Source organism: Seriola dumerili, unplaced genomic scaffold, assembly GCF_002260705.1.
Source record: "Seriola dumerili isolate Sdu_G_001 unplaced genomic scaffold, Sdu_1.0 BDQW01000138.1, whole genome shotgun sequence".
Lineage (NCBI taxonomy): Eukaryota > Metazoa > Chordata > Actinopteri > Carangiformes > Carangidae > Seriola > Seriola dumerili.
The window spans coordinates 18747762-18762846 of NW_019174393.1; the positions used below are offsets into that span (position 1 = coordinate 18747762).

The following is a 15085-nucleotide window of genomic DNA, read 5'->3' on the forward strand; positions in this document are numbered from 1 at the left end:
TTTTTCATTAATAATCGACGGCGTCAGTCACAGCAGCTCATGGTGTCTTCGCTGTAGTTCAGACCGCTGTCGTTTGAAAGTCTGTTTGTAATAGTTTGTAATGGCAGAAAACAAAGACTTTCTACACGAGGACTGATATTGTGACTGAATCTTGAGGATGTTTCTTCCAGGGGTTTTGGTTTTACTGTGTGCGTCACTGTCGTCCGCGGTGAAGGTGTTAACATGGCCGCCCCTCAACTGCTCCAAACAGGTAAGCACCGCCTGACAACTGGGAAGGAAACGAAGATATTTCAGCATTTATTTATCTTGACCATGAGTGTTCTGTCTTTAGAAGGTGTAGAAAGTTTTATCCAACAGAACAAATAATTCTTATCTCTACATGTACAGCTACATGTGTAGTGAAGTATAGACTTTCTCTAACAAATTTTGTGACACAATAACTACAGGAAGCACAGTGGTGATGAGATGCTGTTATCTAAAGCACTACGTGTAATCGATGAAAAGTTGGAGTAAGAATGATACAATTCTCTTTTCTAATTTTCTCTTTTGCTTTTGTTTTTTCCTGCCACAGGATTTGGAGTGTAAAGTCACCACAAGTGAGTAAACGCTCCTCTTCTAAATCACTATTATCGTTACTTGCTGTTCAGTATTCTGTTTCCTCGTGACAGATTTGAGTTTTGGGGTGTTATAATAATATTGTTATATATTGATACCAATAAGTCACCAATCATCTATCAGCTATCTTAAAATTTAACTGAGTGTTGTGAAACTGTTTAATAGTTACCTGCATTAAATGAAGCAGAGCAGGGATTCCTGGCACAAGTTCACCTCCTACCAAGGTGGCTGACTATAAATAATCCTCTATACTTAAACATTTGCCTTTAAATTAAAAAATACATTTAAAAACAACTACAAACATGCTTTAAACACGTGTTTGATTGGATGTGCAAGGAAAAGCCAGATGTGATGTCAGGTTTTTCATTCAGTGTGTGTGTGTGTGTGTGTGTGTGTGTGTGTGCGCGCGCACGCATGCAGGTAACTGTATGGACAGGGGATGGCTGAATGTTTATAAATACACTCCCAGCGGTCCAGAGGATCTGCAGGTGTCTGTGGATACCAGGCAGGATGAAAGAGGACGTCTGCAGCCTGTGCTGAGCGCTAACTGGAAGCTTAAGGATGATGGTGAGTGGTGAAGAAACAGCTCGATGATCAGTGAATTTGTCTCTGTTGGAATTTCAGATTCAGAAACCAAAATAAATTTGGACAGTAGAGTTCAGATGATAAATCAAAAACTTGAAAGGATAATTCCAGTTTTTATGCTTCTACACCGGCGACAGCCAGAGCCGTCCGTCCCACTCTCGTTTACATGATATCTCAGTAACGTGGAATTTTTTCAGATTTGGGACAAACATTCACTTAGACTCAAGGGTGAACTGGTCAAAGGTCAAAGTCAGTGTGACCTTACAAACACGTTTTAAGCCATTACTCAAGACTTCACACGGCAATTATGACAAAATTTCACTCAAATGTTTCATATTTTCTATGACTGGATAAACAGGGATGTAACCAGAAACTAGTCTGAGTGGAGGAGGCAGACAATCGTGAGGAGTTGATTCTTGTGTCTTTTTAACAGTTTAACGATAATTTATATCAGCGAAAATAACACTATATATATCAAGTTAATAACTGTGCCCAACATCCCTCCTTATTTACTAAATATTGCCATATACTATATTTACCATCTAACATTTGATTTTAGTGTGTTCAGTGTGACATTTACTATGTAAATAAGTAAAGGTTAAGGAAAAAAGTATGGTCTACTACTAAGCAATGAGTCATATTCTATAGATATGGAGATTACACTTGAATTATGACACAAAGTGATTCATGAGTATCTGAAATGTCAATTTAGTGCTCATTATAAATTCAAATACTGAGTATTTTTAATGTAGAACGAGTGATTGATCTTAAAGGAGCTATTTGTAAGTTTTGCTATTGCTACATAACTAGCTTTAGCATTAGCAGCTGTTTACTTACCAGTCTAGAAGAAATTTAGCAAGTTCAGCATCAAACTGTTTTCCTTAACTCACCAACAGCTGTCTCCAGAAGTGGAAAGCAACACCTCTTGTCTCTATCATGTCTTTTCTACTACTGAAGCTAGCATGCTAACCAGCTAGCCCCGGGCCATATCGTCACTTTCCAATAGCAACTCACTGTAGCCTCCAATATTCCCTGAAGATTGGAGGACGTATTATAATCTCATGTCTTGTAAACACAACAATGGCTGAAGCTCTTATCAAGTGACAATCACCACCACCTGCTCCTGGCCAGAAACCAGAAATCGTTGGCATAGAAAACTTACAAATAGCCCCTTTAAGACTGAGCTAACAGCAGGTATATGGGAACATTGTGTTGTCACTAAAAAGATTTCTGACGAGGCAAGAAAGAATCAGAAAGTTGGAAACAAACCAACAATTATTTGGACGAGAAAGGGAAAGTGAATGGTTTAAAAAATTACCCTAACTGTCAGTATAAAGTGGGTTAGATAATCCAAATATCCAAAAATAAGACCCCCCCCCCAAAAAAAAAAAAAAAAAAAAAAAAAAAAACAAACAATGAACCATCCTTTAATGCAGCATATTGAGGACAGGAGGGAGCAGTGAGACATGAAGTGACCTCGGCTGTGCTGTGTCTCCTCAGGCAGTATCAGTTCCCTGACCGCCACTGAGCTCCACGTTCTGGTGCTGTCCACCAATCAGAACCTGTGTGTTCGATATTCACTCAAACACAGACTCCCAATGAGAAGTCCGTCAGGGGAAAAGGTTGGTGGCTCATTGAGTTATTCAGATTATATTCACATTTCATGGGCACACAGGTAGAAAACAGTTCTTTTTCATTTTCTAAATACATCATCATGCTCTTATTGTTTTTGTACATTGATAATCTAAATGAAGCAATGTTTGATCAACTATTTATGACCAGAATAAGAGTGAGACTGAGAATCTGACCAAACTTTTAGCACTAACTTTCATTACTTGACAGTCCTTACTCACTGCTGTGGACACAATTCAGTTCCCAATTTATAAAATAAATAATTAATTAATTCAACTGAGATTAGCAGAGACTCATCATTAAATGTTGCAGATCAGGATCAGAGAGAAACGCCCTCTGTCATAGCAACGCTGTTGTTTGTGCTAACAGTTTGTCAAAGTTTAACAGCCTGTTTTGTGTTTTGCAGTGGTCATTCTCAGCTAATATGGTGGTGGTGGACCCAGGTCAGAGGTACCGGGTCTCTGTATTCAACATCCCCAAACCTGAGCTGCGCCACAGCAGCTACAATGTCAACACTGATGTCATCGTTCCTGGTGAGTCAAAATCATCTTTTTGTTGTTGCTGCTGTTTTAGATTAAGCAGATTAAATTGTACTGGAAAGAGTCTGTCCTGGTCTGTTCATGCTCCTGCTTAGTTAGTTTGATTTCATTTTGACATGTCATCATCCTGCCATCTGTGACTCTGTTCATCTGTGACTCTGTAGACAGTACAATAACTCAAGAGCAATACACAATAGAAACTTCATACTTAAACCACAGGTACTCCATATGGAGATAAACTGATTAGATTTTGCTACATAAAGATGCATATTACTTTAATACTGTGAAAGTGCTCAGTCCACAGAGAAATGCACACAGCCTGTATTCAGGACTTCTGGAACTTTGTGATGTCACAATAAAGCAGTCACCACCCTCAGCCATGCTCCAAGCCCCGCCCACCTGGACCCACCATCCAAACTTGCAGGATTTGGTTTCTCTGAGTGTTTACCTGAAATCTGCTATATTTTTATTGGACACTCAGAAAACAGTCAGCAAAACTCATAAATTCATTCACTAATTATAACAAGATTTAACTCAAATGTGTATAAAGATAAAATGAAGTGATGACATTTTATATCCAAAAAGTTAAAGGTCAACTTCACTGTGACATCATAATTTTCTGCAGAAACATTTTTTTTTCCAACACCAAAAATAAAATGTGACATGATACATTAATGCAACTAAACAACAACTTTTTTTTCAGGAGAAACAAACAAACTAGGAAGATTTTGAGCGTCTGATTTCATCTCTTGACTTTGATTAAACTCTCTGATTCTTGTTTACTCAGATTGTCGAGATTCCATAATGCAGATGACCCAGTTTTGCATAGAGAGTGGTGAGTCGCTGACTGTCTTTTGTCCAGTTACAATGAGTAAATCATGTGAACCATTTCTAACATGCTGTTTTGTCGCTGCACTGTAGGAAGTCTGTGGCAGCCTAACATCAGTCTGGCTGAGGCCACCTCCGTCGGGGGAAGTTCTGCACTGACTGTCAGCTTCACTCCTGATGAACTGTGTGAGGAGTACATGGTTATCGTCAGGTGCTCCAGTTTTCAACAAGAAGTGGACCGTATATACAAGGTGAGGTCACATCATGATGCACATTCAAATGCCTCTGTATTTGAAGAGTACTTGTGCAATAGGCTGCCTCACACAGAAGATGAATGCAGTTTCCTTTTCAGTGATGTGACCCAGAACATTACTGTCAGTGCTCATTACGACATCCTGTGTGTTTTGTACCTTAGCCTAGTTTTTACCCCAGTTCTTTTTCTTTCTTTTCAAAGCAGGAAATTTGTCTGTTTCCTGCAATATTTTTCTGATGATTGTTCATTATATTTACAAACTACTTGAATGTATGTGACTCCACAGTCACAGATACATTTAGACTCACATATCTTCCTGCACAGTTCTGAAATTCTAACACTGCAGGGTCTCTGGTGTGTTAAGGTACCCTCACACTAGACATTATCTGAGGACTTAATTTGAGCTTCAGAGCATTGCTGCAGTTCATTAGGAGTGAGATGTCAGCATCTCCCTATATCCTTTATCAGAGTTATCACCCACTAGATAAAACTGCTGCCCTCCTGTTCAAAACACTGAAAAGGTGTTTCTAATACAGTATATAATCTGCTGTCGTTAAAACACAAAGCTTGATGGGATTTATTGGAGTTGATGTTAATGTGTTACACTGCATGTGAATCAAACAAAGTGTCAAACTGATGGGAAAATGCAAAGTGAGTTGCACAAGAGAGAGATGATGACATATGAGGTCATCATCAGTAACAGGAAAAGTTATTTTACAGGCATCTTGATTTTAGCTACACGCCTCTGTGATCGCCCAAACTGGGACAAAAATAGTTTCTCTGAGTGTTAACCTGAAATCTGCTATATTTTTATTGGATCACTCAGAAAACAGTCAGCCAATAAGAAGAGAGGCTCAGAGCCTCCTCTCTTCTGATTGGCTCACTGACCTGTTGTTTCTAGAGCTCCAGAGAGAGAGGAGATGTAAAACTACACTGAGATGGTTTTTTGCTTCTTAAACCACAAATACATATTCTTATAGATCAACACTTCAAATAAAACACAGAAGAAGTATAAAATATGGACCTTTAAATGATGCAGCTCAATAATTAAACTAATCACATGAAAAAAATGTCTTCTCCAGGGCAATCGCACGACTCTGAATACAGCGTTCAGCCTTGATAAATGGCCAAGCTCCTGCTGCCTGTTTCACGTTGAGGTAAATCTTTTCACATCTTTTCTGCTCAGTGATGTTTGTGTGTTACTGAACTCCATGATCTCATTTGACCTTCATGTTAGAGTTAACATGACTTCATTCTTCACTGCAGATCAAACCTCTATTCCTACAATGTGGCCCGGACTGTGTCCGTCAGAAAGCAACTCTGGATATTTGTCATGGTATGTTGGCAGCTATGGAATATCAATATCAAGGTAAAGTAGGAGAGTGACTGAATGCTCTTTCTGGTGATTACACAACAGTGTCTTAGCCTCACCACCAAAGCGCTTAACTACCCCTGCCCCTCAGTGCTCAAGCCATACCTCAGAGGTCTGTAAGAGATTCTCATGTAACACCATTATGGCTCATGTATACATACAAAGGACATACAAAGGAGTGTTGTTGAACAGCCTCACGTGCTTTCAATGGCAGTTGGCCATGTGAGTGAAATTCTGTTGTCAACATTCTTCACATTCTCAAACCTCAACCGTCTGTGCTCACTGCTGATCCACAGTGATCGCCTCTGTGCTGCCAGTGAAGAGGAAGTGTGCTGATAGATAGATAGATAGATAGATAGATAGATAGATAGATAGATAGATAGATAGATAGATAGATAGACTCTCCCTATGTTGAGACTCCATGTTTTCGAATTCAGAATATGCAGCTGCTTGTTATCGGAATATCTTGTTCACATCCAACCATGGAAAACTATACAAAAATTCATGGTACTTAATCCAATAGCCATAGCAACAGACTGAGTAACTTTGCCAACCCTAGACCATCGTCAGTATTATGACTAAGACAGCACCTTATGGGATAGCTTCAACAAATCATCATCAAATGAATCAACTGTGTTCTGTTTTTCACAGTTCCTCCAACAGACTCCCCAGATGATCCTTCGTTCATATTCGTCATCCTCGGAGTGGGAGTGATGTTCATGTTTGTAGTGATGGCAGTCATGCTGTTTGTCTTCTGCAGGAAGCCAGGTTAGTCTCAAATAAAAATTCTATTGTATCTCCATTGAGTTTTAACTTCAAACTCTTCTCATTTCAGTTAAAAATTTTTAGTTTTTTCGATTTGTGCTTTTGTTGTCATTGGTTTAAAATAACTCCTACTTTGCTGATGGCATATCTGTGCTCTTGTGCACTTTCAGTCAAAGCTGGTGCTGCTGAACCTCTTGTGGGAGGTGAGAATCTGCAGCAGATTAAACAACCTCCCAAAGTGCTGCTCATCTACTCCCATGACCACTACCTCTACAGGGACATAGTGCTAAAGCTCTGTGCCTTCCTCAAGATCAAGTGTGGCACCAGGGTGGTGGTAGATTTGCTGGACTCCACCTCAGTTGGCATGGTGGGTCGAGTCCGCTGGCTTGAGTGGCAACGGCAACAGATGAAAAATCCATCAGATAAAATTCTGGTGCTGTGCTCGAAAGGCGTCCAGGCAAAGTGGAGAGCCTTGTGCGGTCAAGGCCAGGTGACGCTGAGGGAGGACGTTCTCTCCCCGACAGACGACATGCTCACCCCCTTTCTCCACCTTTTCCTACCAGACCTGCACCAGGCAGGCATGCTGGGCAAATACATGGTGGCTTACTTTGATGACATCAGCAGCGAGCAAGACATACCATCGGTTTTTGACATCGCAGTCAAATACAAGCTGATGAAGCATTTTGAAGAGCTGTACTTCCGCATTGTAGACATTGAAAAGTATCAGCCAGGTCAGGTCAACCACATCGGGGGCATCGGTGGGGATGAGTATTTCAACTGTCCCTCAGGCAGAGACCTGAAGAATGCCATCGAAACTTTCCAGGCCTACCAGTTGGAAAATCCCGATTGGTTTGAGAAGGAGTGTGTGCGCAGTGAGGAGGAGGTCGTGACTGAGGCCAACCTGCTCATTGAGCCCATGCAGATCCCTCCAGTCCTACAATGTGTTCCTCTAATCAGAGAGGGCGCTCCTGTCTACATCCATGAGGTGGAAATCGCTGAGAATGGTAACAGTGTTCATGTCCTTACACCTGAGCTGAACCCGCAGCACCAGGTGTCGTCAGTGGTAGAACTTCAACCAGTAGTAAACCCTGAGTGCAGACATCAGTATCCATCAAACCTGTATCCTCACAGTCCAAGCCCAGAATCTCTCTACATAGTTGAGCCTGTTTTGAACAGGCTGCCCTCACCAAGACAGAACTTTGTCCCCCTTGAGGAGGAGCCACTGTATCAAATTCCCACTGAGGATGATGAAGAGGACTCACTACAACCTAGAAGCGAACCCTCGGTTGATCGGGACCCGAGGAACTCAGCTCTACAGAACTCCTTTGACTCGAACCATCCAGAATCCTCATGTGCAAACACGCAGAGTGACTATTTCCCTCCATCTAAAATCTTCCACTCCGAGCCTGTGGAGATGGATGATGATGAGGTTCTGGAGCCCAGAGGAAACAGTGGTCCAAACAGTGGATCTGATCAAGGCTACATCTCCAAAATGTCCTCCCAGCATGAAGCACCTTTCAAAGCGGATCCACTGGTGGCTCTGGCAAGGCTGCAGGAGGAGCTGTTTGAGCAGAATCTCAGATACTCTGACGAAGGTCCTGAAGGGAACTGATGCTCACAGTACCGAAAGTACCCAACTTTCAATTACTTTATTCAGTGACATTATTGATACCCACAAAACAGTAGCCCCGTTTACACAGCCTGTTCAAGATGGTATTGTTGCACCTTTGTCCCTCCTTGCCATTCTGTATAAAAGGATCGTTGCTCTGCCTTTAAGCCTTCACGTGCTATCTAAAAGCACCATGGGGGCAGCATTATGCCGGGGCTTCTTAACAGCAATAGAGCAGAATCTGTATTTAAAAGGGGCTAGTAACTGCCTAGGGGCCCCAGATTCTCAGGGGGCCTTAAAGTTTCAGGTCCACAATTTGGCAATAACTTAAACTAATTCTAAACTGAGAGAATGGGAGCCTGAAGGCAACACCTCGTAGAGATGTAGCTCCAAGAAAATGTAGTTCAAATCTAGTTTTCAATCCTCTTTTTACTACATACATTTGTTCTTAATCAGGTTACCCCTAACTAATACATACACATAGTTGACTAGTCAATCTGCATGAATAATGTTGGATCTAGAACGACAGCCTTCGTCTTTGGATCTGAGGGACTGAAAACAAAAAGTGAGGTTTTAAATTTGTTTTTTTTGTGCATTGATACAAACAATGAAAGTATTCCTGGTTAGAGGAGGATATATCACATGTAATTTTTTTATCAGTGTGTTTGTGTTGTGAAATTTTCTTTGAAGGTCTTTGTTAAATACTAATTCTAACAGCACTTATCTTTGTTTCAGAGTCAATCATTTTCCTCTTTTGTAAAAGAATGTGTAACAAATAAACACGTACAGTACTTTCCTCAGATTTATTTCAGGTTTCAACCACATAATACTCTGACTTACATCTACAGTACATAGATTGGATTATATCAGTACAGATATACACCACACGACTTTATGGTACAGGTATAGAGTCCTATGTGTAAACAACAGCGATATTCTTTCCCTGTAAACAAGTTTAAAGAAAAAGGAAAACCCATGTGTTTTAAGGTACGAGTGTTCAAATTGTACACGTTGCCTAATTAAGAAAAAACACAAACATGAATCTGTGTAGCAGGATTGGCTCCTTTGAAGACCCATGTCCATGAAAGCCTTTGGTAGTTTCAGTGTCGTTATGCACTGTGCTTATTCATGCAGGTTAAAGGCCCACTATATTTAAGTTTAAAGTTTCATGTAAATAAATGATCCTGCTTGTGATTCAACTATGGTAAAGGTTTATGTGCAAATCCAAATACAGATTTTTAAAGAGCCTTTCCATCAGCATACAGTGCATACGCAAAGGTCCAGGAGATTACTGGCACAAGGAAATTATACAAAATAGTATAGAATATAACATTTTTAATACTTTGGCAAAGATATGATAAGCAACAAACAAACAGAAGCCGTTCTATTCTCAGTGCAATATGAGAAACAAAGCAGTCAGCATGTCATATTGTTTGTACAGCAGCATCTCTGTGATCTGTAACCCCCCCCACAGAGAGGTCAGAGGTCAACTTCACAGCGGCACCCTGATGTCTGCAGCGTGAATAAACAACAGCTCAGTTAAAAGATCTGATGAGATTCAATGATCCGGGAGAGGGAAGTTCAGCCTCGACTTTGACTTTCAACAAAAATAATCTGCTGATGTCTCAGAGTTTTCAACCACATCTCATGGTCTACAGCACCGGGTGCAGTCGTTGTCATGGAGACACTTCTGATTCCATCATGTGACCTATATGGAGCTTCATTCATGTAAAAACAAGGTGACATTTTATTGGTGGACAACTGAGGAAGTCTGCTGTTGTGTCTATCTACCCCCCATGTACAACCACTTATTACTAAGTGACTCAAGTTTCACACTAAGGTCACGTGATGACACCTGATCAAACTTTGGGGAAGACTGTGAGATGTTGTCGAGAGCTCTGGAAAAAGCAAAGTTGTCCTTCAGGTTATTTTGTCAAACTATTTAATTATCTGTTTAATCTTTCTAAATAACAATGACTATTATCAGTTATTATCATCTAGACCAGTGGTAACCAACCTGCGGGCTGGGGTCCACTGATTGGCCGCGAAGGTATCGCAAGTGGACAAATCATTTGCAAAACAGTATAAATAAAGAAATAATAATAATAAAAATGATCTTAAAACTTTCTCTTTTTCATTTATGTTGCTGCTGTCAGACCACATCATACACTTGTTTGCTATCTCAGTCTGATTGTGCACTAAAAGGAGAATCAAAATGGATAGCTGCTTAGCAACAGGAAGAATTAAAAAGAAGAGGAGAGTCAAGAGACAGATGGTGAGTTGACAAGTGATCTCTCCCCCATCAAACAAAAAGGAATATTGAGCTTCCCCTGCTTTCAGTTTAGTCCTGAATGTTCAATCACTATAAATAAAAAACATGTTCTGAAACATGCTCTGAAAACATGTTAGCATTATTTGGTCTCCATATGTTATGGAGTCGAATGTGGGCCACCAACATTTTTTGAAATTTTCAAATGGGCCATCAGGTGGAAAAGGTTGGGAACCACTGATTTAGACTAAACAATCCATGACACTGCCTTCAGCTGAACTGACTGAACACGAGTCTCGTCCTTTTCCCAGCTGACCTGCAGGCAGCAGCCTGTTTGGCCTCAGGCAGCTCTCTGGAGGACGTACACCCACGACATGATAAGTGGTTTGAGAATAATTAATAGATGTGTCAGACAGACACGATAAGGGACACAACAGCGACACCCGAGGACGATGATCTGTGTCGTAATGACTGACAGCTGCAGGTCAGAGCTTTCAGGGGAAAGTGGAGGGATTCATAAACCGACAATTCAGCTGCACAAAATACTAGAAATTCACTGTCTCTTTAGGATTCGATTGGGTTGAACATCTTAGTTTTCCTGCATGGAATTATTGTTAAAGCTTCAGAAGATTTTCACATTATGGTGTCGATATGAGCCTTTAGATCCCATCTCAGTCTAAAATGTGAATATAACCTCTATGGAATCCAGTCTGCAGACCCCGACACCAGGCTGTGTTTGGCTCTACTCAACCCTTTTGACAGCACCAATTCTTTAAAGTCAGTTTGATTGTGAGGACCCTTTAAGGTAAAATGAACAATTCCCTGATTTTGGCAAAGTGCACAATAATAAACACAAATCTCCAAATGTACGCGTAGTGTGTTCTTCTGAATATGTAGAACGCTAGTGGGAGCTATAAACATCCTCACAATGTATCTTTACATTTAATCCAAGATGAAGTTCATTTTAAATTGATTTAAACTGAGCTCTTCATCCTTGCTGATGCTACCTAACACCCAGAACCATGAGAGCAGAACTGGCCTGAGACCAGGCTAACCTACATCACTGCAGCTCTGCTGGGGCTGGGTCAAACAACAGGTGACTTATTTGTGAAGTCACGCTTGCTGTTTGCATGTTTGTACGGTGGCCCTGACAGCTCAAAGCACTGTAACTTTTTGACTCTCTTTACCTGCAAGTCCAATATACTTTGCATCATTTTCTAAGCAAACTGCGTGTTTTGAGATTGGTTTCCTCCTCTCAGTCCATTTCAATACAGCATGAAAATCACCAGAAGAGGCTTGAAACCTGCACATCTTTAATCCTTCACCTTGAATATAATACATGTCAGCGTGTCAGCCTGGGAGGTAGGAGAACACGGCAATACACTGTGCACAGCAAAAATGCAAAGTATTTGTGATCTGTAGTAAAAGGGCTCAAATTTGACTACAACTCTGGTGTTAGACATTTATCTCATCAAGTCCTGACCCCCTCAGGAGTCATCTTACACTGCTCACAAGGCACAACTCACATGAACCTGTGGCCTGCAGACACTGATCGCTCAGAGAAGCAAAGAAAGATGAGGAATTGCACATATACCCTCAGTGTGATTAAATCCACCTCAATGAACCATGAGTTCACTCACAACTCTTAAATAATAGGCACTGAAATCAGACTGAACCCCTCTGACCCATATTGCACAAACTCTTGACAGTACATTATCCTCAGTCACATAATTCACTTTGATTACTATCAGCTTAGGGAGGAGCTCATCGTGGGGGACGGTGACCATGCCATGACAAACTGTACCTACTGTTCAAACATAAATATAGTGTCACTCTAGTAAATCTACTGCACGGACTCACTGAGAGGGAGTTCTTGTTCCCGTGTTGCTCCCAGCAGCACCAGGATGCAGATTGTCTCCCACTACAACTCATGTTTACATACACTCTGAAAAAGGTGGATTTTCAACACGACCTGTTGGATACATGTGTGTGTGTCACTTTACGTTTGTTTAAGGTGGTCCACGGATTATTTCAATGAAACAGTCTGACTTTTTTTTAGTTCGACTATTTGACTTCCTTAAAATGATGTTGATGTCGTCTCTGTGCATCCAGTAGAGGCAGGTCTGGGATCTGGTTAGCCTAGCTTAGCATAAAGAGTGGAAGCAAGGCGGTAATGTTATCCAAGCTCAGATCTGGTGGCAGCAGCAGCAGCAGCAGCAGCAGCTTGGTCCTGAGGACAGAGCTTCAGAGATGCTGTGTGAAGTCTGGTTGCACAAAACACCTTATATTTTCCATTTAAGTATTTCACTTAAGGTTTCATTTCTCCTTAGCTGAGGGTGTGGCACAGAAACTCTTCATTTTCTTCATCTATCACCTTAAACTCAGTCATGTTGCAGTTACGACAGAGTCAGAGGTACCTTTAGTCTTATTCCTTCCTTTGGTTGCTAAGGTCTTTTGTGCAACGGTTTAACTGACTTGATAAGATGACGAAGTAAAGAAGAAAACCTTAAATACTAAGTGAACATTTTAAGGAAACCTCAAGGAGAAGACTTAAGGTCTTTTGTGCAACTGTTTTTAATTCAAGGAAAATCTTAACTTAAAGTTTTTTGTGAAACCGGCCCCTGGCTCTTTAGCTGCCAGATGTTCCACTTTCTTCACCAGTAGTTTAACACTGAGTAAATATTGGGCCTCATGCAAGAACCAGCTGCACAAACTGATTTTCACCAATTTCTTCAGTGGTGTGGACCTTGTTGTACGAGTCATGAACAGATGAACTACACTTGGTTTCCTCTGAATGAATTTGGAGTATGCATTGTACCACATTCAATGGGTCTCGATCTTTATCAGCTGCAGCTGTGGGGCAGCACGGTGGTTAGCACTGTTGTCCCACAGGAGGTTCTGGGTTTGAACCCGGGGGCCCGGGGCCTTGAGTGGATTCCCTCCAGGCGCTCCAGCTTCCTCCCACAGTCCAAAGACATGCAGGTTTAGGTTAATTGGCGACTCTAAAGTGCCCATAGATGTGAATGGTTGTTTGTCTCTATAATGATAGACTGGCATCCTGTCCAGTGTGTGCCTTGCCTAGTGTCAGCTTGGATTGACTCCAGCACCCCCGCAACTCTATAAGTCCTATATATCCTATAAGGATAAGCGGTATAGCTAATGGATTAGCTGCGGCTAATGGAAGTGGAGTTTGGCAGCTGATTAAACCAAAACAATGAGCTAAAAGAAGCTAAAGAGAGCTGAGAGGAACTGGGGATAATTCTTTGTGGGTTCCTCACAAAGTACTGATTACTTGAGCTTTATGTAGAAGTTATGATTTAGTAGGTCCAGACTTCATATCTCGTATCTGACGTGGTGAGAGACTGTCATAATGACTTTGTGTGCCGTACTGAAAACTGTTCTGTTTTTATCATTACTATTTTTTGTCCTTTTTGACTGAATTTCGTCAGAGAACTGAGATTTCATGAAATACTGAGGAAGTAACAGAGTTGACACACAGGTGTTGAAAATGACACCAACTTTTTCAGAGTCTAAGATTTTAGCAAAGAAAAATGACTGTGGACTGATAAATGAATACATGGGTGTATTTTGGGGAAACTGAGAGCTGAGCCCTTAGGAGAACTACTGCTTAAAAAAATTCTGCTGACAGAGTGAACAGTACCCAGTGATCTTTTAGGACTCCTGATCCAAAAAAGTGACAGAAGTAGTAAAACAGTAGCAGAGCCAGTAGAAACTCCTGTTGTCGGGCTATAGAAAACCTGTTTGTCATGGCACTATTGGATCTTTATGCATGGCATTAACTTACACACGTGTCTACTCTAACCTTAGTACGAGACACTTTTAGCATTTAGAACCAGCACACAGCAGCAGACAAACACTGTCGTCAATAGAAAACACTAATGTACATGGGTGGAGCAGAGCCCAGGTGAGGATTCTTCAAATTGCACTTTACGTCCCAACACTAGACACAGTCCACATGCTGTCTCTCTCTGTATTCTCTTCAGGTGCAGTGGTGAAACACAACACAACTCAACAAGGTCCAATGCACTACAGTTGGTTCTCCCTTTGTCGTAAGCTCTTGCAGGTGTTGGGTTTGACTGTAGCACCTGTAGACTGGTCTGAAAAAAGGAGCATTTGTAAGGCTGGTACAGATGATGCGTTCCAGACTTGTCCAAAAATTGGAAAAAAAAAACCCCATTCTCCTGCTATGTGAAATGTCATCAGAGTCAAAATCTCAGGTGATGAGTCAGCTCCAGGTTTTGAGAGATGCAGTTATCTGACGCCATTCAAACGTAGCAACATATGCTGTAAACACTAAACAGAATCAAACTGCTTTGAGAATGTTTTTGCCTATAACACTGAATCTATAGATTCTATTTTTTGCATCACATGATGTTAAGTCCACCATAACTCCAGTGTGGTGATTGCTTAAACACACCTGTTCATAGTTGGATTACCAAGCGGCGACCGCCTCAGGCTGAATGTGGCGATGACTTTGTGGTAATTTGATCAATTACAGAGCTGTTTGGTAATATGCACCATATTTATCCAGTTACAAGGCCCTATATCATAGATGGACCCAATTTTAACATAGGGCTGGAACTATTTGCTCAATGGC

The 15085-nt window shown here is 41.1% G+C and overlaps 1 protein-coding gene across 1 annotated transcript; it reads left to right on the top strand.

Annotated features, from left to right (window-relative positions):
- LOC111224772 (interleukin-17 receptor A-like) lies at positions 1–9000 on the top strand. Its single transcript, XM_022749401.1, has 11 exons — positions 1–250; positions 572–596; positions 1036–1182; positions 2701–2822; positions 3239–3365; positions 4159–4206; positions 4293–4450; positions 5535–5609; positions 5719–5788; positions 6476–6592; positions 6760–9000. The coding sequence occupies exons 1-11, from the start codon at positions 158–160 to the stop codon at positions 8199–8201; spliced, it is 2424 nt and encodes an 807-aa protein (XP_022605122.1). The 5' UTR covers positions 1–157; the 3' UTR covers positions 8202–9000.
- The last annotated feature ends 6085 nt before the right edge of the window (positions 9001–15085 follow it).

What these genes read in the sequence shown, in the direction of transcription:
- LOC111224772 (XM_022749401.1), top strand. Translation starts at nt 158, where the DNA reads ATGTTTCTTCCAGGGGTTTTGGTTTTACTGTGTGCGTCACTGTCGTCC. An exon ending in CTGGAAGCTTAAGGATGATG is followed by an intron (nt 1,183 to 2,700) that starts GTGAGTGGTGAA and finishes GTGTCTCCTCAG; the next exon opens with GCAGTATCAGTTCCCTGACC. An exon ending in TGTCTTCTGCAGGAAGCCAG is followed by an intron (nt 6,593 to 6,759) that starts GTTAGTCTCAAA and finishes GTGCACTTTCAG; the next exon opens with TCAAAGCTGGTGCTGCTGAA.